Source organism: Myxocyprinus asiaticus, chromosome 4 (assembly GCF_019703515.2).
Source record: "Myxocyprinus asiaticus isolate MX2 ecotype Aquarium Trade chromosome 4, UBuf_Myxa_2, whole genome shotgun sequence".
Taxonomy (NCBI): Eukaryota; Metazoa; Chordata; class Actinopteri; order Cypriniformes; family Catostomidae; genus Myxocyprinus; species Myxocyprinus asiaticus.
In genome coordinates, this window is record NC_059347.1 from 51,350,850 (window position 1) to 51,375,845 (window position 24,996).

The window sequence follows — 24,996 nt, forward strand, 5'->3', positions numbered from 1 at the left end:
TCTACGTATTACGGATCCATCTGAGTGAACTTGCTGGGGATTTCGGACACACGTTTGACATGTGTTAGTTACGGACTGATATTCAGTGTATCTCGAGAGAATAAGACACAAATTCTCATTACCCCTCTTTCAATCACATTATCTTTCATCCCACCACCAACTGACACCCTACCGCTATTTTTTCTATTCAGTATTGCACTGTATTACTCAAAGTCAGCACCAGCCAGACATGGGGAATATTTTCCACAATGGCATTGATGAGAATATTGCTTTAAGGTGACCACATGAGTTAACAGATGATAACTGCTTTTGAAACATGAGTCCCCTGCCAAAACAACAATTACGGATGGGAGTCATTATTTCTGTATAACTCACTAGTTGTGCACCATACAATTGAGTTAAATAAAGAATGCCTTAAATTCCAGTTGCATTCATGAATTGTAATTAGAATTTTAGGAAGAAGAATGAGAATGGAATGATAATAACCAACCACACCAATGAACCCTTGGTGTAATTTTTTTATGATATATTTAATAAAACTTTAGCATACACATAACATATGGGGTATTTCCAAAACATTAGATTATATTAATAATCTATGTTTGAAATGCTACCTATAGACATTTATATTTAATTTATATACTGTTTATACTGTATACTGTGTGTGTGTGTGTGTGTGTGTATAAATATATATATATATATATATGGAAAAAATTAAGAGACCCCTGCAAAATTATCAGTTTCTCTGGATTTACTATTTATAGGTATGTGTTTGAGTAAAAAAAATAAAAAATAAAAAATTCTATAAAGTACTGACAACATTTCCCGCAAATAAAAATATTGTAATTTAGAGCATTTATTTGCAGAAAATGACAACTGGTCAAAATAACAAAAAAGATGCAGTGTTTTCAGACCTCGAATAATGCAAAGAAAACAAGTTCCTATTCATTTTTAAACAACACAATATTAATTGTTTTAACAAAGGAAGAGTTCAGAAATCAATATTTGGTGGAATAACCCTGATTTTCAATCACAGCTTTCATGCGTCTTGGCATGCTCTCTACCAGTCTTTCACATTACTGTTGGGTGACATTAAGCCACTTCTGGTGCAAAAATTCAAGCAGCTCGGATTTGTTTGATGGCTTGTGGCCATCCATCTTAATCTTGATCACATTCCATAGGTTTTCAATGGGGTTCAGGTCTGGAGATTGGGCTGGCCATAAAAGGGTCTTGATCTGGTGCTCCTCCATCCTCACCTTGATTGACCTGGCTGTGTGGCATGGAGCATTGTCCTGCTAGAAAAACAAATCCTCAGAATTGGGGAACATTGTCAGAGCAGAAGGAAGCAAGTTTTCTTCCAAGATAACCTTGTACGTGGCTTGATTCATGCGTTCTTCACAAAGAAGAATCTGCCCAATTCCAGCCTTGCTGAAGCACCCCCAGATCATCACCGATCCTCCACCTGGTCGTCTAATGGTTAGACGGAGACCTGGAGAGGCCTACAAGCCACAGTGTCTCGCACCCACTGTGAAATTTGGTGGAGGATCAGTGATGATCTGGGGGTGCTTCAGCAAGGCTAGAATCGGGCAGATTCGTCTTTGTGAAGGATGCATGAATCAAGCCACGTACAAGTTTAACCTGGAAGAAAACATGCTTCCTTCTGCTCTGACAATGTTCCACAACTCTGAGGATTTGTTCTTCCAGCAGGACAATGCTCCATTCCACAGAGCCAGGTCAATCAAGGTGTGGATGGAGGACCACCGGATCAAGACCCTGTCATGGCCAGCCCAATCTCTAGACCTGAACCTCATTGAAAACCTCTGGAATGTGATCAAGAGGAGGATGGATGGCCACAAGTCATCAAAAAAAGCCAAGCTGCTTGACTTTTTGCGCCAGAAAAGGCATTAAGTCACCCAACAGCAATGTGAAAGACTGGTAGAGAGCATACCAAGACGCATGAAACCTGTGATTGAAAATCAGGGTTATGCCACCAAATATTGATTTCTGAACTCTTCCTAAGTTAAAATATTATTATTGTGCTGTTTAAAAATTAATATTAACTTGTTTTCTTTGCATTATTCGCAGTCTGAAAACACTGCATCTTTTTTGTTATTTTGACCAGTTGTCATTTTCTGCAAATCAATGCTCTAAATTACAATATTTTTATTTGCAGGAAATGTTGTCAGTACTTTATAGAATATATATATATATATTTTTTTTTCTTTTTTTTTTACTCAGACATATATATATATACACACAGTACTGTGCAAAAGTTTTATGCACTTGTGAAAAATGTTGCATAGTGAGGACGTCTTCAAAAATAATGAAATAAATAGTTTTCATTTATCACTTAATGTCATACAAAGTCCAGTAAACATAAAAAAGCTAAATCAATATTTGGTGTGACCACCTTTGCCTTTAAAACAGCACCAATTCTCCTAGGTACACCTGGACACAGTTTTTCTTGATTGTTGGCCGATAGGATGTTCCAAGCTTCTTGTAGAATTCTGTTTAGGCTGTTTAGGCTATCTTGATTGCTTCTGTCTCTATATATAATCTCAGACAGACACAATGTTCAGTGGAGGGCTTTGTGGGGGCCATGACATCTGTTGCAGGGCTCCCTGTTCTTCTATTCTAATCTTTTCTATTTGCAAAAGTAATGTTTGGGAGTCTAACATTTATATTTCCTATTGACAGACTAAAGCTGAAGGTATAAATAACCATCTTAAGACAAATGCATTTGTGAAACATCTTATGTTGCTAAGACTTTTGCACAGTACTGTACATATATATATATATATATATATATATATATATATATATATACACACACACATACACACACATAAATTTAAACTCAGTTTTTCACAATTCCTGACATTTAATCTTAAAAAACATTCCCTGTTTTAGGTCAGTTAGGATCACTACTTTATTTTATAAACTTTATTTTTACTATTATTCTTTCATCACATTCCCAGAGGGTCAAAAGTTTACATACACTTGATAGTATTTGGTAGCATTGCCATTAAATTGTTTAACCTGGGTCAAACATTTTGGGTAGCATTCCACAAGCTTCTCACAATATGTTGCTGGAATTTTGGCCCATTCCTCGAGACAGAACTGGTGTAACTGAGTCAGGTTTGTAGGCCTCCTTGCTTGCACATGCTTTTTTCAGTTCTGCCCACAAATTTTCTACCGGATTGAGGTCAGGGCTTTGTGATAGCCATTCCAATACCTTGACTTTGTTGTCCTTAAGTTTTGCCACAACTTTGGAGGTATGCTTGGGGTCATTGTCCATTAGGAAGACCTATTTTCAGCAGAGCTGTAACTTCCTGGCTGATGTCTTGAGATGTTGCTTCAATATATCCACATAATTTTCCTTTCTCATGATGCCATCTGTTCTGTGAAGTGCACCAGTCCCTCCTTCAGCAAAGCACCCCCACAACATGATGCTGCCACCCCCATGCTTTACGGTTGGGATGGTGTTCTTCAGATTGCAAGCCTCACCCTTTTTCCTCCAAACATAATAATGGTCATTATGGCCAAAGAGTTAAATTTTTGTTTCATCAGACCAGAGGACATTTCTCCAAAAAGTAAGATCTTTGTCCCCATGTGCACTTGAAAACTGTAGTCTGGCTTTTTTATGGCGGTTTTGGAGCAGTGGCTTCTTCCTTGCTGAGCAGCCTTTCAAGTTATGTCGATATTTTTACTGTGGATATACAGTAGATACTTGTCTACCTGTTTCCTCCAGCATCTTCAAAAGGTCCTTTGCTGTTGTTCTGGGATCGATTTGCACTTTTCGCACCAAACTACGTTCATCTCTAGGAGACAGAATGCTTCTCCTTCCTGAGCGGTATGATGACTGCATGGTCCAATGATGTTTATACTTGCGTACTATTGTTTGAACAGATGAACGTGGTACCTTCAGGTGTTTGGAAACTGTTCCCAAGGATGAACCAGACTTGTGGAGGTCCACAAATTCTTGGCTGATTTATTTTGATTTTCCCATGATGTCAAGCAAAGAGGCACTGAGTTTGAAGGTAGGCCTTAATCCACATCCACAGGTACACATCCAATTGACTCCAATTAGCCTATCAGAAGCTAACTGGCTAATTGCCTAAAGGACTGACATAATTTTCTGGAAATTTCCAAGCTGATTAAGGCACAGTTAGCTTAGTGTATGTAAACTCCTGAAGCACTGGAAATGTAAATTAAAAGTGAAACAATCTGTCTGTAAACAACTGTTGGAAAAATTACTCATGTCATGCACAAAGTAGATGTCCTAAATGACTTGCCAAATCTATAGTTTGCTAATATGAAATCTGTGGATTGGTTTAAAAAGGAGTTTTAATGACTTCAACCTAAGTGTATGTAAACTTCTGACTTCAACTGTATAATATATATATATATATATATATATATATATATATATATATATATATATATATATATATATATATATATATACACACAGTTGTGCTCAACAGTTTGCATACCCTGGCAGAAATTGTGAAATTTTGGCATTGATTTTGAAAATATGACTGATCATGCAAAAAAACTGTCTTTAATTTAAGGATAGTGATCATATGAAGCCATTTATCATCACATAGTTGTTTGGCTTCTTTTTAAATCATAATGATAACAGAAAGCACCCAAATGGCCCTGATCAAAAGTTTACATACCCTTGAATGTTTGGCCTTGTTACAGACACACAAGGTGACACCTGTGGCTTTTTAAATTGCAATTAGCGCCTGTGTATAAATAGTCAATGAGTTTGTTAGCTCTCACGTGGATGCACTGAGCAGGCTACATATTGAACCATGGAGAGCAGAAAAGAACTGTCAAAAGACCTGCATAACAAGGTAATGGAACTCTATAAAGATGGAAAAGGATATAAAAAGATATCCAAAGCCTTGAAAATACCAGTCAGTACTGTTCAATCACTTATTAAGAAGTGGAAAATTCGGGGATCTCTTGATACCAAGCCAAGGTCAGGTAGACCAAGAAAGATTTCAGCCACAACTGCCAGATGAACTGTTCAGGATACAAAGAAAAACCCACAGGTAACCTCAGGAGAAATACAGGCTGCTCTGGAAAAAGACGGTGTTGATGTTTCAAGGAGCACAATACGATGATACTTGAAGAAAAATTAGCTGCATGGTCGAGTTGCCAGAAAGAAGCCTTTACTACGCCAATGCCACAAAAAAGCCCGGTTACAGTATGCCCGACAACACCTTGACACGCCTCACAGCTTCTGGCACACTGTAATTTGGAGTGACGAGACCAAAATAGAGCTTTATGGTCACAACCATAAGCGCTATGTTTGGAGAGGGGTAAACAAGGCCTATAATGAAAAGAATACTATCCCCCACTGTGAAGCATGGTGGTGGCTCACTGATGTTTTGGGGGTGTGTGAGCTCTAAAGGCATGGGGAATCTTGTGAAAATTGATGGCAAGATGAATGCAGCATGTTAACAGAAAATACTGGCAGACAATTTGCATTCTTCTGCACGAAAGCTGCGCATGGGATGCTCTTGGACTTTCAAGCACGACAATGACCCTAAGCACAAGGCCAAGTTGACCCTCCAGTGGTTACAGCAGAAAAAGGTTAAGGTCCTGGAGTGGCCATCACAGTCTTCTGACCTTAATATCATCGAGCCACTCTGGGGAGATCTCAAACATGCGGTTCATGCAAGACGACCAAAGACTTTGCATGACCTGGAGGCATTTTGCCAAGACGAATGGGCAGCTATACCACCTGCAAGAATTTGGGGCCTCATAGACAACTATTACAAAAGACTGCACGCTGTCATTGATGCTAAAGGCGGCAATACACAGTATTAAGAACTAAGGGTATGCAGACTTTTGTATACAGTTGTGCTCTAAAGTTTGCATACCCTTGGAGAATTAGTAATATATGTACCATTTTTAAAGAAAACATGAGTGAGCAGGCAAAACACATTTCTTTTATTTCTTATGGGATTCATATTCAACTGTACGTTATAACAGAAAGGAACATTCATAAAACAAATCATGGCAACAAAGAAAAAAAATGAAATGACCCCTGTTCAAAAGTCTGCATACCCTTAGTTCTTAATACTGTGTATTGCCCCCTTTAGCATCAATGCTAATCAATGCTCCTTTTTAAATCATAATGATAACAGAAATCACCCAAATGGCCCTGATCAAAAGTTTGCATACCCTTGAATGTTTGGCCTTGTTTGACACACAAGGTGACACACACAGGTTTAAATGGCAATTAAAGGTTAATTTCCCACACCTGTGGCTTTTTAAATTGCAATTAGTGTCTGTGTATTAAGGATTTTCCACTTCTTAATAAGCGATTGAACAGTACTGACTGGCATTTTCAAGGCTTTGGATATCTTTTTATATCCTTTTCCATCTTTATAAAGTTCCATTACCTTGTTATGTAGGTCTTTTGACAGTTCTTTTCTGCTTCCCATGGCTCAGTATCTAGCCTGCTCAGTGCATCCACGTGTGAGCTAACAAACTCATTGATAAATTTATACAAAGGCACTAATTGCAATTTAAAAACCCACAGGTGTGGGAAATTAACCTTTAATTGCCATTTAAACCTGTGTGTGTTACCTTGTTTGTCTATAACAAGACCAAATATTCAAGGGTATGTAAACTTTTGATCAGGGCCATTTGGGTGCTTTCTGTTATCATTTTGATTTAAAAAGGAGCCAAACAACTATGTGATAATAAATGGCTTCATATGATCACTATCCTTAAATAAAATACATTTTTTTGCATGATCAGTCATATTTTCAAAATCAATGCCAGAATTTCACAATTTCTGCCAGGGTATGCAAACTTTTGAGCACAACTGTATATATATATATATATATATATATATATATATATATATATATAGAGAGAGAGAGAGAGAGAGAGAGAGAGAGAGAGAGAGAGAGACATACACACACACACACACACACACACTGTATATACACCGATCAGCCACAACATTAAAACCACCTGCCTAATATTGTGTAGGTCCCCCCTGTGCCACCAAATCAGCGCCATTCTGAGATGCTATTCTTCTCACCACAATTGTACAGAGCGGTAATCTGAGTTACCGTAGACTTTGTCAGTTCGAACCAGTCTGGCAATTCTCTGTTGACCTCTCTCATCAACAAGGCATTTCCATCCACAGAACTGCCGCTCACTGGATGTTTGTTTTTGGCACCATTCGGAGTAAATTCTAGAGACTGTTGTGTGTGAAAATCCCAGGAGATCAGCAATTACAGAAATACTCAAACTAGCCCATCTGGCACCAACAATCATCCATGCAATTATCTAATCAGCCAACTGCGTGGCAGCAGTGCAGTGCATAAAATTATGCAGATACGGGTCAGGAGCTTCAGTTAATGTTTACATCAACCATCAGTATGGGGAAAAATTCTCAGAGATTTGGACCGTAGCATGATTGTTGGTGCCAGATGACTAGACTGGTTCTAACTGACAAAGTCTACAGTAACTCAGATAACCGCTCTGTAGAATTGTGGTGAGAAGAATACCATCTCAGAATGCTATTCTGAGATGTGGGTTGGTGCTGTTTTAATACAATATTAGGCAGATGGTTTTAATGTTGTGGCTTATCGGTGTATATGTGGGCAACCTGTGTTGAAATTATCTGAATAGCACTCAATAAATTCCTCTTCCTATCATTCCAATTCAACATCATGTGGGTGTAGCCAATTCAATTCAACAATTCAACTTATGATTTGAAAGGCAGCCAGATCTGAATTAGAATTTTTACAATCCTGGTGACTCTGTGTTTGTTATTGACAAATTTGGCTGTAAAAAGGCAAACTTGGCAATTCTATCTTTAACCATTTCCTTTAGGTTGCCATGAATAATGACGTTATATCTTACCTCACTGAGTCGATCTTTAGAGCCACTCCTGCGTGCTGTGTTCATCTCTGGCTCCACAATTTTTTGCCCAGCCTTGCTCAGAAGACTTATAGACTAGACAAAGCAGAGAAAAATAGCAATTTTAGAAGGATGACAAGAGCTTTATATGGCTGTTACAGCCCTTATGACAAGTGTGGATACAGGAAACTTGGTCTTCACGAAACTTGGAGCACCATCGTGAAATGATACTCTTGTATACTCTAGGAGAGCCTAATTCTGGAAATTATCAAACAACAAAGGCTGAAGACCCACAAATCTAGTGTAGTGGTTAAGCCTTAGAGTTAATAACCAAAAGGTTGATGGTTTGATCCCTGCAAGAAATGACACATTAGCCACTGTACCCTCAAGCTAGGCACTTAACTCCAGATTGTTCCAAATTATGGTGCCATTCTATAGCCATATTATCATAGGAAAGTAATGGATATGAATTATACCAGGCCTATTTGCATGGCAATAAATAAAGACCATATACTAAATATATACATACATACATACATACATATACATATATATATATATATATATAAGGAATAATTGATGATGCACCATTGAATTATTGAAAAATAATGCACACCCGAGGTGGTGATGCGGTCACAATGCACAGGGTTACACCTCGGGTGCATTATTTTTCAATAATTAAACAGGCCGGAGTCAATTATTCCACTTATACCACGGTTACCACACCTTAAGACATGGTTCAGGGTTTTATCTCAAGACATTTTCTGGTTTTCGTCCCTAAAATGCTCTTGTGAGAGGAACTATTTTCTTCCGCCACGGATTCAGTGTCTTGCTCTGATACAGTCTGAGCCTTCAATGCTAATTCGAAATCGTCACTTTAGAACTAGCAATAGAGGCTTGCGAGGCTTGCACTGCTGTACTGGAGCACTTACTGGAGTAATAAAGTAGTGCGTTTGTGCATGTGTGTGCATTTGTGTGTGAGTTTGTGTTTGAATGATCAAAAGAGAGAAACTCAGAAACTGAGAGATATCGCATATGGGATTACCTTTATTTTTTGCAGCTCTCGTCAGAAGTAACATTGCTTCAAAATCACCAAGATGTAAGTTTAAGTACACTTCTCAGTAGCAGCGAGTGTCGCCATTTTTGTATATAGCTTCACTGATGTAAATCTTAACAACTGTTTTCAACCCCACTGAGATGCAGGTGTGTGCTGACATGACGGCTCTGTTTTTCACTTGCGAGTAAGTGTGTGAGTAATGTGTATTTGTATGTGTGTCCACGTGTGTGAGAGGGGAAGGGGGAGGGTGCTTCCCACAGATATTTCAGATAATATAGAAAATGCTGCATTGATCTACCTTTGATTCAGCTCAAGCCTTTGTTGCTAATTCAAAAACGTCACTTTCGAACTAGCAACAGAGGACACGCTGCTTTTCGGCGTTGGAGTAACAAGGTAGTGCGTGTGCGTTTGTGTGTATGTGTGTGAGTGAGAGGAAGAGATAAACTAATTGAGATTGCGAGTTGAATTGCCTGTGTTTGAAGCGGCTCTAGTCAGGAATAACATCGCTTCAAATTGCCTAAGTGTAAGTATACTTCTAAACAGCAGCGAGTGTTGCCATTCTTGTAAAGCTTTTGCATTGTTAAACACCTGGTTACCATCCCACTGGGTTGTGGGGTGCGCTGACTTTGCTCCCGAGAGTGTTTGTGTGAGAGTACAAGAGAGGGGGAGGGGTAGGCGACAGTGCTTTCCACTATAGCTATGTGAGGCTGATTAGGGCGAAATACATTGAAACATTAAAAGTTGCACATATTAAAAGTTATTTCGGATAATAGAAACTGTTGTATTGATCAAGTCGCAGGGGGTCAGCTCTGTTTGTTGGTCACGACTCTATGTGAGTGTGTATATGTGCGTGTGTGTGTGTGTGTGTGTGTGCGCAGCGTGTGTAAGTGCTGGTGAGACAAGTGAGCGGGAGGGCGCTTTTCAACCGAAATGTAGAATATTATAGACATTGTTTGACATTCTTAACCGATTTACTTTAACAAATGTCTTTGTTTTATATGGTTATTTTGCTGTGGTAGCATGTATGGTGTGTGTGTATGGGTGAGATGAGAGTGAGAGAGAGAGAGAGAGAGAGAGAGAGAGAGAGAGAAGGAGGGAGAGAGAGAGGGATCACAAGGATGCTTTTCAATGTAAATACATTTAGGATATTTCAGACATTGTCATTCTTATCTGATGTACTTTACCATTATCTTTGTTTTAATTGGTTATTTTGTTGTGGTAGCCTGTAGGGCTCTTTGAAATAACTTAAATAATTTGGTGAATTGATATGGAACAGTTATGCAGTCAAAACCTGTAATTACTTCATAGCCGTGCGTTTACTGGAAAATAATTGCACACCTTAGAACGTTTGTCAACCAATCAGAATCAAGCATTCAACAGACCTGTGGCTTTATATATATATTTTTAGGCACTTAAGATGTTTCACAAAATCATTTGTCTTAAAATGGTTATTTATATATTCAGCTTTAGTGTGCCAATAGGAAAAATTCATTTTAGACTCCCAAACATTACTTATGCAAATATAAAAGATTAGAATAGAAGAACAGGGCACTCTGCAAGAGATGGCACTGCCCCCACAGAGCCCCCCACTGAACATCGAGTCAGTCTGGGATTACATGAAGAGACAGAAGCAATTGAGACAGCTTAAATAGATAGAAGAACTGTGGTGAATACTCCAAGAAGCTTGGTACATCCTATCTGCCAACAATCAAGAAAAACTGTGTCCAGGTGTACCTAGGAGAATTGTTTAAAGGCAAAGGTGGCCACACCAAATATTGATTTAGCTTTTTTATGTTTACTGGACTTTGTATGATGTTAATTGATAAATGAAAACTATTTATGTCATTGTTTTTGAAGACATCCTCACTATGAAACATTTTTCACAAGTGCCTAAAACTTTTGCACAGTACTGTATATATGTGTGTGTGTGTGTGTGTGTGTGTATACATACATATATATATATATATATATACACACACACACACACACACACACACACACACACACACACACACACACACACACACACACACACTACTTTCCTAGGGGTGCCAAGTTTTGACAGAAATCAGGGCATTGTTTTTTGCTACTTTTATCCAGTGCACTCAGAGCATTTGCCCATTAAAACCCAAGGGAAACCTGATGTGTGACTGAAAGGCAGGTGAAGAAGGTGCTTTTGCTGAAACAATGAAACGTTGGTGGTGAGATAGTTATATATTCCTGCACTTTGACTGGCGGATGCCCTTCGTGACACTCTAAAAACTCTCCAGTTCGACCTGCTTTTGAAGTCCCACTGATTTGAATGCATGCAAAAGGGGCCATGGGATTACCAAAACAGCTTGCATGGAAATTACATTCACTGACCTTGTTCTTTGCTGGGATGACCATTTACAGATAAGGCAACATAAGAAATGAAACAATGCAGATTGGCTTTTATTTTGTCTAATGACTTATCCACATCATTATCATTAGCCCAGCTAACATAATAGCATGCAAGCACAGAAACATGTACAACAGATAAGGAGTGTGTGTGTATATATTTATATGTTTGTGTAGGCATGTGTGATCTATTCCTACAATATATGCATAAATGTCTTTGTGGGTTTATTTAGCAATACCAAAAGTTTAAGAAAAAAGTTCTAGAATCATAAAAGATAAAGATGATTCATAAATGATAAAAAAAGAAAAGAGTAAACAAAGTAATAAACATTTTGATCAGCTGATTTGCATTTTATTTCCATGACTTTCCCATGATTATTGTATATAGCCACTTTATATACACTCTTATATACAGTACATATCCTATTATACATGCATAAGTGTATATGTGTGTGCAGGGTTGGGGAGTAACGGAATACATATAACGGGATTACGTATTTAAAATACAAAATATAAGTAACTGTATTCCACTACAGTTACAATTTAAATCATTGGTATTTAGAATACAGCTACATTCAAAAAGTATTTTGATTACTGAAGAGATTACTTTGCATTTTATTGTCATTTGTTTCATTTAATATTTAGTCCTTTCAGATGGAAAACATTTATACATATAAATGATGCGATCCAAAGTGCATTTGAACAGTGGTGAAACACTTTCTTATGATGTGTTACATTCATACGAGCAGCCAGAGAAGTACGTTTGAAGTAAGTTTGGAGCAGAAGAAATAGAAATAAACCTTGTGTAAACTGTTAAAATGCTATTTCTAGCCATTTTACATGCACACGTTACCAGGCACGATCATATTTTTTATCAAGAAAATTCACATTAGATAATAATTTCTTTTTTTCTAGTAAGACCTTTGATATTAGGGCAAAAATCATATTCTTGATAATATTTTTTGTATTGTTTTCCTGTAAAAATATCTAAAAATCCTTAAAAAAGATAAATTAGATTAATCTTGTTTTGGAAACAACACTGAGTAAGATATTTAGGTTTTTCAGAGAATGTATTTTTAACATGTGTATTTTGTCGTATAGAGTTTTTAGTCAAAACAAGTGAAAAAATCTACCAGTGTTGAAGAAGTAATCCAAAGTATTTAGAATATGTTACTGACCTTGAGTAATCTAACAGAATATGTTACAAATTACATTTTACAGCATGTATTCTGTAATCTGTAACATTTGAAAATACATTTCAAAAGTAACCCTCCCAACCCTGTGTGTGTGGGTGTGTGATCTAGTCCTGCTATAGTATGCATGAGTGTGTATGTGTTCCAGTCCCACTATTTAAGCTCAAGAGTGTGTACTGTAAGTGTGTGCGTGCATCTTTTCCTCCAGCCACTCACGTGTCTGTCCCCAGCGGCTTGCAAGGTCTTGGCCCCGGTCTCCAGATCTCTACTCTAATTTAAACAGATCACTCCTACAATTAACCTTTCTGCTAAATATCAATTATAGCCCCAGGCAGAGCAGAATTAAACCGGTCATCAGCTAGTCTGACAGGCCTTGGGCTCTGCCACCACCTGGTCATCATTTCCCCATCCCATCTTCCCAGCGGTAACAGGCCAGACGCACACAAGCACCATTTAATTACCCCAGCCAATGCTGAGCCAAAGCTGGAACAACACTGAGCCAACGTTGGATGATTGGCACAATGAATTACCATTCAGCTGAGGTCAGATGCAACGGCTGGTGTTAAGATTCAACCTAGGTATAATGTTGGCACAATGTCGAGGATTTCTGCAAAAAGAGCTGCAGGTGGGCCTAATCAAGTCAGAATAATTTCCTGTATTCAAGACAGGGGGAACGATTCTGTCATAAAAGCTGACAAGCTAATCAGTCCCCCTATCTAAAAGTAAATGGTAGCTCTGCTTGGAGAATTGCAGAATTACTGGAGCGTATATTTGTAAAAACAGGCAGTCTCTATGTGTGGTGTGCGTACATGTGCCAAAAGCCCAGTTTTGATTTGTTTACTCTGTGTTTGTTTGGCAGAACACAGTAAGATATGAGTGTTTTTGAAATTACCCAGCTTCAATGATGTGGAATCAAATAAAAAAATCAGGCTGATTAGAAATACCATTCCAGGTTTTGGACTTTTCTCACACTTGCCTTTTTTGGGAAATATTTTGTGAGTTTTGTGAGACATTTTTTCAAATAAAGATTTATTTTATTCAGTTAGAGTCATGAAGGTCTCAACTGAGGCGCTGTGCACTGGTACACAGCTAGTTGAAGGTTTTTTTCAGAGTAATTCACCCGCATATGCGATCAAATTTCATGCTATACTACTAAAAATGTCTGAGATTAGCCACTGGCAGTAATTGAGAAGTATTGTGGGGAAGTTGACAAACTTCACAGCACACAGAGCCTTTCACTGCATGTTGAGCATAAAAGTTTGATTTGACTCTGTGTAATGCGTGTCATTTTGACCTGGATAGATTTTATTTTTTAAAATTTAATTTTTATTTTTTTTACTTAATCCAATTGGAATAAAATTCCTATACTTTGTTCACATATATTATCTGAAAACACACACACACACACACACACACACACACACACAATTTTTGGGGGGTTTTATTTCACCTTGTTACACTTGTGTTCCCAGTCAAAAATGACCGGCCATTGGAAATAAATGGATTAGACTACAAAATACAGAAATATTAAGTGTTCAGGAGCATACCAATCCTTTAGATGAGCACATACGTGGATGTGTGTTTGCACACACAAAGTCCTCGTACATGTGAACACACACACACACACACACACACACACACACACACAGGGTTGGGGAGTAATGGAATACGTGTAACGGGATTACGTATTTAAAATACAAAATATAAGTAACTGTATTCCACTACAGTTACAAATTAAATCATTGGTATGTAGAATAAAGTTACATTCAAAAAGTATTTTGATTACTGAAGAGATTACTTTGCATTTTATTGTCATTTGTTTCATTTAATATTTAGTCCTTTCAGATAGAAAACATTTATACATATAAATGATGTGATACAAAGTGCATTTGAACAGCGGTGAAACACTTTATTATGATGTGTTACATTCATACGAGCAGCCAGAGAAGTAAGATTGAAGTAAGTTTGAAGCAGAAGAAATAGAAATAAACCTTGTGTAAATTGTCATCTTTACGCTAAGTTAAAATGCTATTTCTAGCACACCTTTTACCAGGCATGATCATATTTCTTTATCAAGAAAATTCACATTGGATCATAATTTCTTTTTTTCCAGTAAGATCTTTGATATTAGGGCATAAATCGTATTCTTGATCATTTTTGTATTGTTTTCCTGTAAAAATATCTAAAAATCCTTAAAACAAGATCAAATTGATTTATCTTGTTTTAGAAACAACAATGCATAAGATATTTAGGTTTTTCAGAGAATGTATTTTTAATGTGTATTTTGTCTTACTGTACTGGCAGAGTTTTTATAGTCAAAACAAGTGAAAAAAATCTGCCAGTGCTGAAGAAGCAATCCAAAGTATTTAGAATACGTTACTGACCTTGAGTAATCTAACGAAATGTGTTACAAATGACATTTTACAGCATGTATTCTGTAATCTGTAGTGGAATACATTTCAAAGTAACCCTCCCAACCCTGCACACACACACACACACACACACACACACACACACAATGTGCGTTGAGTGCCCTTTTGTGCATCGTCTTTCCACGTACACTCTTTGAGGAATATTTCAAGATCTTCCAATCATATTACGTTGTGTTTGGGCTCGTTTGAATTGGGACAGTCTGCTGTAAGTTATGATATGTCATTGTCTATGTTATATTTATGTTTCAGGAAGTAATAAGGAAAAAAGTGACAAAAAGCCACTCCTGTTTATTATATTTATGTTTGACAATGCAAATTTCATACACTAATACTCACTGCAGTTTGGCCTGTGCGTGAAACAAAAAAAAAAAAAAAAAAATAGCTCATTGCTTTGTACTAATTGAGATCTTTGCAACGATAACAAATGGCTATCTCATCTTTTTTATGGTTTTACCAACTCTGAATATAATTGTTGTGATAACAAATTTGCAAAGGATGGGAACGAAACAGTTCTTATTTGTCAGCAAATTAAAAAGCATTATTTAAGAATTGGTAGGATCAGCTATATGCATTGCAAAGTCCAGATTCTAAGTTTTAAAATTATACCTATTTTGTTCAGATCAAGAAATTGGTTATTAATTTATATGTAATTATTATTTTTATTATTTTTTTTATTTTTTTTCCGCAGGGAGTGCCCTCCACTGGCCTCAGTTCAAGTAATCCTTCAATCAATAAATATATATATAAATAAAAAAATAAATAAAAAAAGAAGTACAAAACCTGTATTTACTAAAAAAGTTGTTAAAAAGATCTCATGCAATATATTGTGATAATATATGTAATATGAGAGATTTATAAAAATCTAATTGGGCCGGTAATTTTTGACCGGGAACACAAAATGTGTTAACACAAAATGAACACAGCACAAGGGTTAATACCCTTTTCTGTTCTTTACAGTCATTTGTTGACCAAAGACAATAAAAATAGAAACATTTCATTCTAATCACATGACACAGATGCGATAAAGATGCCATGCTACTCCTCTCTTGTTAAGCGCTCAACCAAAACACCTCTGTGAGACGCTTGCTGAACTGCCACTTTTCATCTTTTTTTTTTTTCCTCCCCTTTTCTCCCCAATTTGGAATGCCCAATCCCAAGGCGCTCTAAGTCCTCATGGTGGCGTAGTGACTCACCTCAATCTTGATGGGGGAGGACAAATCTCAGTTGCCTCCGCATCTGAGACCATAAATCCATGCATCTTATCATGTGGCTTGTTGAGCGCGTTACCGTGGAGATGTAGCGCATGTGGAGGCCCATGCTATTCTCCGTGGCATCCATACACAACTCACCACGCACCCCACCGAGAGCGAGAACCACACATTATATCGACCATGAGGTTACCCTATGTGACTCTACCCTCTCTAGCAACCGGGCCAATTTGGTTGCTTAGGAGACCTGGCTGGAGTCACTCAACATGCCCTGGATTCGAACTGGCAACTCCAGGGGTGGTAGTCAGCATCAATACTCGCTGAGCTACCCAGGCCCCAAACTGCCACTTTTCTTGATGAAACATTACTGTTTTAGCACTTCTATATTTTTTCATATGTAAGCAAAATGGACAGTACAACTGAAATATATTTAATGAAATATTTCTCTCTACTCTCTCATGGTTTAAACACCCATACTCTTTAATTATCTTTAAAGGGTCCTTGCATTTCTTAATTTTGTCCAGATGACAAGCAACAGAGGTTGAAACAAGCTATTACAACTAGAAGTGAAAGAGAAAAAAGAAATGCATGTACTAAAGTATAGGGGAAGTTAAGAGCAAGAGAAGAAAAAAACGACACAGAAAAAGCCAGAAACAAGAATGAAAAGGGGAGTAGACGCTGTGAATTTATTCACGCAGGGCTCTGAAGGTAAAGCCCCTCTCCCACACACTGCTGAATCCCAGCCCAGGAGGGATAACCAGCGGGCAGGCATGCTGAGAGCCATGCTAGGGTGAAGCCTCTCTGTTGTGCAATTCTGCTCCTTTGATCCCGTCTAATCTCAAAGGGCCTGCTGTCTCCAACCAAGAACTCCTGAGCCGCCACAAGTCCTACCTCCATTAGCACGAGAATTTCACCTCTGCCTCACCCTTGTTCTCTACCTCCACCTCTTCTCACTTTGTCTCTGTTGCGTTGGTCGCCTGCTCTCTCTCTCTTGTCCTCACTTGTCAGCTTTCTCTCTCAAGCCATGCACTGGAATCAAGTCCTGTCAGTCCTTGTTACCCCCCACCCCCCTTCCTTGTCTCAAGCCTACCCACCCCCATTGGATGAGAGCTCTGTGTTGCCAGCGTCTTGAAAAATTTGATCCCACTCACAATCCTATCCCCCTTGAACCCTAATAGGTAGACGTTTGCAATGCCTGTTCAAAACATAGCAAGTTATCGCAATTTCTTTTTGTAGATAATCAAAATATATATATTCATACAAATAAATAGGTTTAGTGTAGTAAACTACAAGGGATAGATGCTAGGCTTCCAGGTAAATCAGTTAGCAGTAATGTAAGCTAGCAGGCTAATCAGCTAGCAGCATGACTGTACCTTTCAAGTTGAGTTGAAAATATTGTAATTACAAGTTCCGAGCACATGAATGATCCAGCGAAGTCATATTTACACGTGGGTAACTCAGAATCAGAGTATGTGAGTGGAGTGGAGCGGCAACAATTTCCCCTCCGCGCTCAAAGCATTCTTTAATCACTCCACTCCAGCTCCACTCCGGGTTGTCAATTTCCCACTCCTCGATCCACGCTCCTGGATTAGAGAAACCCCGCTCCGTGTTCGCTCCATGGCAAAATTAGCGACTAACTACCTCTCCACTGTAAAGTTATTTCAGTATGCTTTTTAACCCTCTGGGGTCGATGGACGCGCCGGCGCGTCTTGCTGGATTTTTTCCGCATAACAGCGGAAACAATTTAAAATATTCCGTCATTTTTGGGCATACAGATAAGTGTAAGACATCATTAGAAACCATAAAGGGTCTAATTTTATTTGTGTACACTAACAATAACAACAAAACCTTGTGCTTTTGTAAATAAAGAAAATAAACAGGGTGCGCTTTCAGCCGTCTCTGTCTCCGCGAGCATCTTTCTGAAACACGTCACAAAAATGAACTGAAACTCCGTGAATATTTATCACACAAACATGAAACATATGTCTAAAGAAAGCTTAAAATGTCTACTTTTAAATAAAATAATTCAAATTTAAAACACATATTCTCCTGCAATGTAATCTGTATGAAACAAAGGGATGTACAGTTTCTATGGGCTCAGCTCATTATCTCTAATGAGATCACACCCACCAGCAGAGCACGCTATTCATACGGTAATGTGCTGAGATGATCTATGCAAATGGTAAACGCCTCCGACAATGCCTTAAAAAACATCAAGTTTCATCATCAGATTCATTCACTTTCCTGCGCGTTTGGAAGATGGCACGCTACACAGGTGAGGAAGCTCTACAGATGGTCCTGGATAGTGACGAATAGTTCACATTTTCCTCAGAAGAAGAGCGGGACTCCGACGAGGAACATTTGCATTTTGAAGATCGACTTGATCCAGCCGAGGATACAATTCCGGATGAGTAAGTCATTTAGTTTTACTTACATTAGTTGACATGCTATTTTATATAAACATGTACATATTTTACTAGCTGGACTATTTCCAGACTTGCCAGCCAGTATTCAGAGTATTGACATTTGAAATATGTCCTAATAGGCAAGATTTAGTTACATTTAAATGTTGTTTCGGCTAAAGCAGGTATTTAAATTGTATGCTGAATGAAATAAATATGATATGTAATATGATATAAAAATAATATGAATGTTTAGATTATATTTTAACTAGTGTTTATGCTGCCTCATTATCATCAATGAAGCTTGTGCTTGCAGATATCTGTTCGGGTGTAAATGTGTAAAATGTGCTGTAAATATGCCCATATTAGAAAATCAGCATATTAGAATGATTTCTGAAGGATCATGTGACACTGAAGACTGCAGTAATGATACTGAAAATTCAGCTTTGATCACAGGAATAAATTGCATTTGACAATATATTCAAATAGAAAAGTTATTTTAAATTGTAAAAATATTTCACAATATCATTGTTTTTGATGTATTCTGGATCAAATAAATGCAGCCTTGGTGAGCAGAAGAGACTTCTTTTAAAAACATTAAAAAATCTTACAGATCTATAAACTTTTAAACGGTAGTGTAGGTCTAAAGTAAAGTCTTTATGTAAAGAAAATGTATAGTCAGATTACTTCTTGATTTTGTGAATAAGCTACAAACATTCATTCTCTCTCAGGGGAGGGGTCTTTGTCTCCTCAGGTGTGAATGACATCAATATCCAAAATCATCCACGCCTCCTTGCATATGGCCTTTCTAACACTAAAAGTCTTACAAAAGTTAAATGACTATATTGTTTTGTATGAATGAGTGATCAGGATGGTTTTCACATCATTTTATAGCAAAAACTCTAGGCGACATGATCCAGTCCTCAAAAGTCTGGTGAACAAATGTTTATTATGTGTTATATGGCCTTATTTCAGTGACTTTTGTTTTTTCAAAAACCACGTATTAACGTTATTTTCTCAAAAATACAAACATGTACATATATGTTGCTCACATATTATTGTAGCCCCGTTTGTGCTGAATACAGTGTTATCAGATTTTAGCCATTAATATGTTTTTAAGCAACTGAGAAAAGCACAAATGTCAAGGCATGTCAAAAGTTCTCCAGGGCCCAAAACACCCTCAGACCCCAGAGGGTTAATATCACAACCCTCCATGCAGAAGGTGTATTAAATAAAAAATAAATACACAATACTAGAAGAAAAGCTACAATGTGCTTTATTAAAACACTAACTTTAGCCCAAGACTAAATTAAAGAATTTTTATAGCTTACTTTTGAAACATATTGGCAGCATTCACTGGGTTTGATCAATTAAATAAATTGCTAGATGCAAAAATAAATAAAAATAAAATAAAAATAAATTAATTAATAAAATTTATATACACACACACACACACACACACACACACACACACTACCGGTCAAAAGTTTTGAAACACTTACTCATTCTTTATTATAATTTTGTTTTCACATTTTAGAATAATAGTAAAGTCAAAACTATGGAATAACATAAATGGAACTATGGGAATTAAGTTGTGACTAAACAAAATCCAAAATAAATCAAAACTATGTTATATTTTAGCATCTTCAAAGTAGTCACCCTTTGCCTAGAATTTGCAGACATGTACTTTTGACATTTTCTCAACCAGCTTCTTAAGAAGCTTCATAGATGAAGCTTCAGCTTCATCTATGTTGGGCACGTATTGGCTGCTTTTCTTTATTATTTGGTCCAAGTCATCAATTAAAAAAAAAAAAAAAATTATTATTAAATTTTAGTTTTATAATGAAATAAATTAATATGGTTGCACAATTATATTTTTGTCTACAAAACTAATTTCAAACATTTAAGCATCCGCCTTCAGATCAAAAGATTTTTAAGATCATGAGAAACATTTCAGGCAAGTGTTTCATTTTGACCGGTAGTGTATATATATAAATTACCAAACACATTTTTTTATATATAAATTACCAGAACAAAAACAAAACATTAAATTAAATCAAATTAATAAATTACCAGATTAGATTAGATTAGAATGCTGATATGATTATTCAAAATATTTAATAGGGAATATATGTATTTCACAACAAACATTTGATTGTGGCAATCACCTCCCCACTCGTGTTCTCCTTTGCCATCCCGTCATTAATTTTCACTATATGCCAGTTGACGTAAGAATAAAGAGATGAGACACAAGCACGTAGTTAAGTCAAGCTTTACCGCAAACTTAACTCAATAATAGGGAGTGTGAAGTTGAACATTACCAAGTGCTGCTAGATTTTAAATATATACATATATATATATATATATATATATATATATATATATATATATATATATATATATATATATATATATATATTTTTTTTTTTTTTTTTTTATCACATTCTTTCTGGTTATATCAGAAATTCCATCTTTCCTTCATGCCAATAGTGTTTAACACTGCTTAACAAGTGGTGAATTATTGCATTAAGGTCCGTTAACAGGTGCTTTGCCCATGATAGATCATTAGTGGAGCACTCTTGGAGCGAGAGAAAACAATGACGCTCCAATTTTTTTAAAACCCGCTCCTCGCTCCAGGCAAAATCATGCCGCTCCACTCCTCTCTCTGCTCCCACTCCGCTCCGCTTATATACTCTGCTCGGAATACTAGATGATACCCAAGTTGCCGAGTTGTGACGTTGAAAGGGGTGTTTCAACATTTAAAGATTTCAGTGCCTTATTTCAATAATATTAATATGTTATATGTCACAGTCAACCGATGACTTACCCTTCACGGTTTGTTTTAAGGAAATTAATTAATAATTAGTTAGATGATTTGCATTAATACATCATATAAACTGTGTAAAAGTGAATCAGGTGTGTTCAGTTATTCTTATCCACAGGTACAACAGAAAAAAAGAGCTTTTCAGATGTTCATTATATATTTAAGTCAGACATCTTCTGTATTTTGTTTCCCACTTGAATGTGTGACATGCCGAGGTAAACGAATGCCCAACTCAAAGGTACGAGCTTCCCAGGTGCACTTCAAGACAGCAGATAAGCGGCTAGAGTCATTCTGTGCTAGTAGGCTAATGTTGAACCTCAATCAGTTATCATATGCTAACAGGCTAATCAGCTAGTAACTGGTTGGCTTGGAAGCTAGCTCATAAAATGAGAAACACTGAATTTTACTACTTTTAGCTTCAGTTACTATATATGATATATGACATATATTAAAATAATTTAATTGTCAAATTTACATAGGCTAAGTGTGACGAGGCAGACGAGGAATGAGGATCTAAATGCGGCTTCAATGAAAAACAAAAGATGAACAAAGTAACTCAGAATTAAATGAAACAAAAACATGGGAAATCAGGCACAGAACATAACAACACATGTAAAGACTGACAAAGAAACCAGGGGAAACAAGGGTTTAAATACACATGGGCAAACAAGGAAACAAGTAACACCTGGATGACTTGGAGGTGGTCCTCGTAGCAGCACATGCCCTGCGAGCCCCTCAATCTCTCTGAAGTGCATGTTTTCCGATACGCTATGTGCAAGACGAGCTCCGACCTAGCAGGTGGCCTTGTCTCATGCAGCGCTTCTGACGCTGCGGATGATAATGACGAAGTCACGTCTCTCGCTGCATCAGGCGAGTGGTCAGTGGATGATGCTTCCACCCCTCCTCCCAGCGAGGGCGAGGAACATGCACGTGCCACTGACAGGGAGATGCTCCGCATCCGAGCTTCACCTTGCGAGGTCTCCCCCAGAGGATCCTGAACAGTCTCGCCTCGATGAATGGTTCCTGCATTCCGGATGCCGTCAAACAGCAGTGTCCCGCAAATTTTCCCCATTCTTCCCCTAAGTTCATAACGAACTATCTAAGTCCTTCTCGGCGTGCTCGTGCAGTGACGACATCCTCTTTAATGTGGATCACAGGGAAGAAAACGGTTATGTCCAACTACCCCCAGTGGAGGAGGTGGTAGTGGCACACCTCTGCCTAGCGAGTAACAGGGCGTGGAAATCACATCCCCTACTGGTGGGAAAAGCTTACTCAGCGGCAGGACAAGCTGGATCAGCACTCCACGCAATGGTGGTGCTCCAGGTATTTCAAGCCAAGCTCCTCAGGCAAATGGACGAGCACGGCTTAGATTCAAAAACATTCAAAGAGCTCTGCACCGCTACAGACTTAGCGCTGCATACCACGAAAGTCACTGCGAAAGCCATCGGCAAGTCCATGGGCAAACTGGCAGTTCTGGATTGACATATATTGCTGACCCTCACAGAAATGGGTGATAAGGAAAAAGCCACTCTTTTGGATGCTCCAGCGTCTCCTCTTTGGGGGCTCTGTGAATATGTTTTCTGAGTGTTACATCGCAACTCAGCAGCAGTCACAGGCTATGAGACACTTTATGCCCAAACGGAGTATATCACAACCGGTTCGCCCTTGCTCTGTTTCGAGCCAGCGCCTGACTAAAAGCCCCAAACCTGCTGTCTCACAGGCACCTGCATATCAGCATGCACAGCAAAAGCACTCCTGACGGACACAACCCTTTGAAGCGGAAAGCAGAGCCCTCCATGTCTGCTCCAAGAAAGGCTCGATTGGAGACACAAAACACTGTTCCCCATCTCCTCACTACTGGTTGTCGGGAAAGTAATATTTTGTTCACAAAATTGTTCAAAATCTTGTTTCTGTGTCTTGCACTCAAATATGCGTGGCGAGCCCTTATGGGTATTTCAGAATGGGTTCAAAAAAACAATTGAACATGGTTATACGATCCAATTTGCATGCCGGCCACCCCTTTCAACGGCGTTCTGTCTTCCACGGTTTCACCCGAGGATGCGCAATTGTTACGAGCCGAAACACACAATCTCATCGTGAAAAACGCAGTAGAGATTGTGCCAAATTATCAAGCACAAAAAGGGTTTTACAGCCGTTATTTTCTTGTTTTTAAAGAAAGACGGCGGATATCAGCCAATCCAGGATCTGAGACAAGGATTAAATTGCGCACTCATAAAGCGCCTCTTCAAAATGATTACTCAGAAACATGAGTGAGTGGTGATGGCGTAGTGGACTAAAGCACTGAACTGGTAAGCAAAAGGTTGTTGGTTCAATCCCCACAGCCACCACCACTGTGTCCTTGAGCAAGGCACTTAACTCCAGGTTGCTCCAGGGGGATTGTCCCTGTAATAAGTGCACTGTAAGTCGTTTTGGATAAAAGCGTCTGCCAAATGCATAAATGTAAATGTAAACCTGAGCATGCGCGTTCAGGCCATTCTACAGTGTCTCAGTGAACACTTCCACTGAAGCTGTTTCAGAAAGCATTGGGATTTATGGCAGCAGCATCCGCCGTCATCCCATTAGGTCTCTTACACATGAGATCTCTTCAGTGCTGGCTAAAGTGCCACATGCCACAACATGCTTGGTACCAAGGGTGCATGTGCATCACAATATCCTGCTGCTGTATAGCTGCTTTAGCACCATGGACAGCTCCTGCGTTTTTACCAGTGAGGTGTTGCGCTGGGGCAAGTTGTCAGGTGTAAAGTGGTGACCACGGATGCTTCCAACAAAAGTTGGGGGGTGGTGTTGGACAGGTGCGAGGAAGGTGTGGCACATCAACCTAGAGATACAGGCTGTATTTCTAGCCTTAAAGGCTTTTCACTCAGAAATAGCGAGCTGTCATGTCCTGGTTCGCTCAGACAACATAACAGTTGTGGCATATATAAACTGCCAAGGTGGAATTCATTCACCGCCACTGTTGAGACTGACGTGTCACGAGGACCTACTGTCTGCCAAGGGGTGATGCCGGGCGAATGGAGACTTTATCCTCAAACTGTGTTGAGGATTTGGGAAATATTTGGCAAAGCAGAAATTTATCTATTTGCCTCAGCGGAGAATGCCCACTGTCCCCTCTGGTACTCGAAGTCCCAAGCCCCGCTAGGAACGGACGCAATGGCACACAAATGACTGGCAAAATGCAAATATGTGTTTCCCTCGGTATGCCTGATTCATTCTGTCATATGCAAAGCCCGAGAGGACAAAGAAACGGTTCTATTAGTTGTGCCAAAATGGCCCAACCAGCCATGGTGTCCGGAAATGATGGAGATGCTGTACAGCTCCCCATCGGAAATACCACAGAGGAGGGATCTCCTCTCTCAGGCGTAAGGCACAATCTGGCATCCCCAGCCCCAGCTGTGGAACCTGCATGTGTGGCCCCTGAACAGGGCGCACTACATGTGCCAGAATACAAAGGCCAGAGCGCCATCCACGAGATGCCTCTACGTGCATGGTGTTCACTGATTGGTGTCTCTTACATAGCAAGAACCCAGTAAACTGCCCCATACATAAAATTCTAATATTTTTTCAAGAGCGATTAGATACAG

General features: G+C 38.5%; 1 protein-coding gene across 8 annotated transcripts in view; it reads right to left on the minus strand.

Annotated features, from left to right (window-relative positions):
- The window catches only part of LOC127435282 (autism susceptibility gene 2 protein homolog), a 483,349-nt gene that overhangs the window by 285,139 nt on the left and 173,214 nt on the right, over positions 1-24,996 (minus strand). For all 8 annotated transcript variants that reach the window (XM_051688652.1, XM_051688645.1, XM_051688677.1 and 5 more), the window contains exon 3: positions 7,903-7,995. In XM_051688652.1, the coding sequence (XP_051544612.1) occupies positions 7,903-7,995 (93 nt within the window). The remainder of the gene's footprint in view (positions 1-7,902; positions 7,996-24,996) is intronic.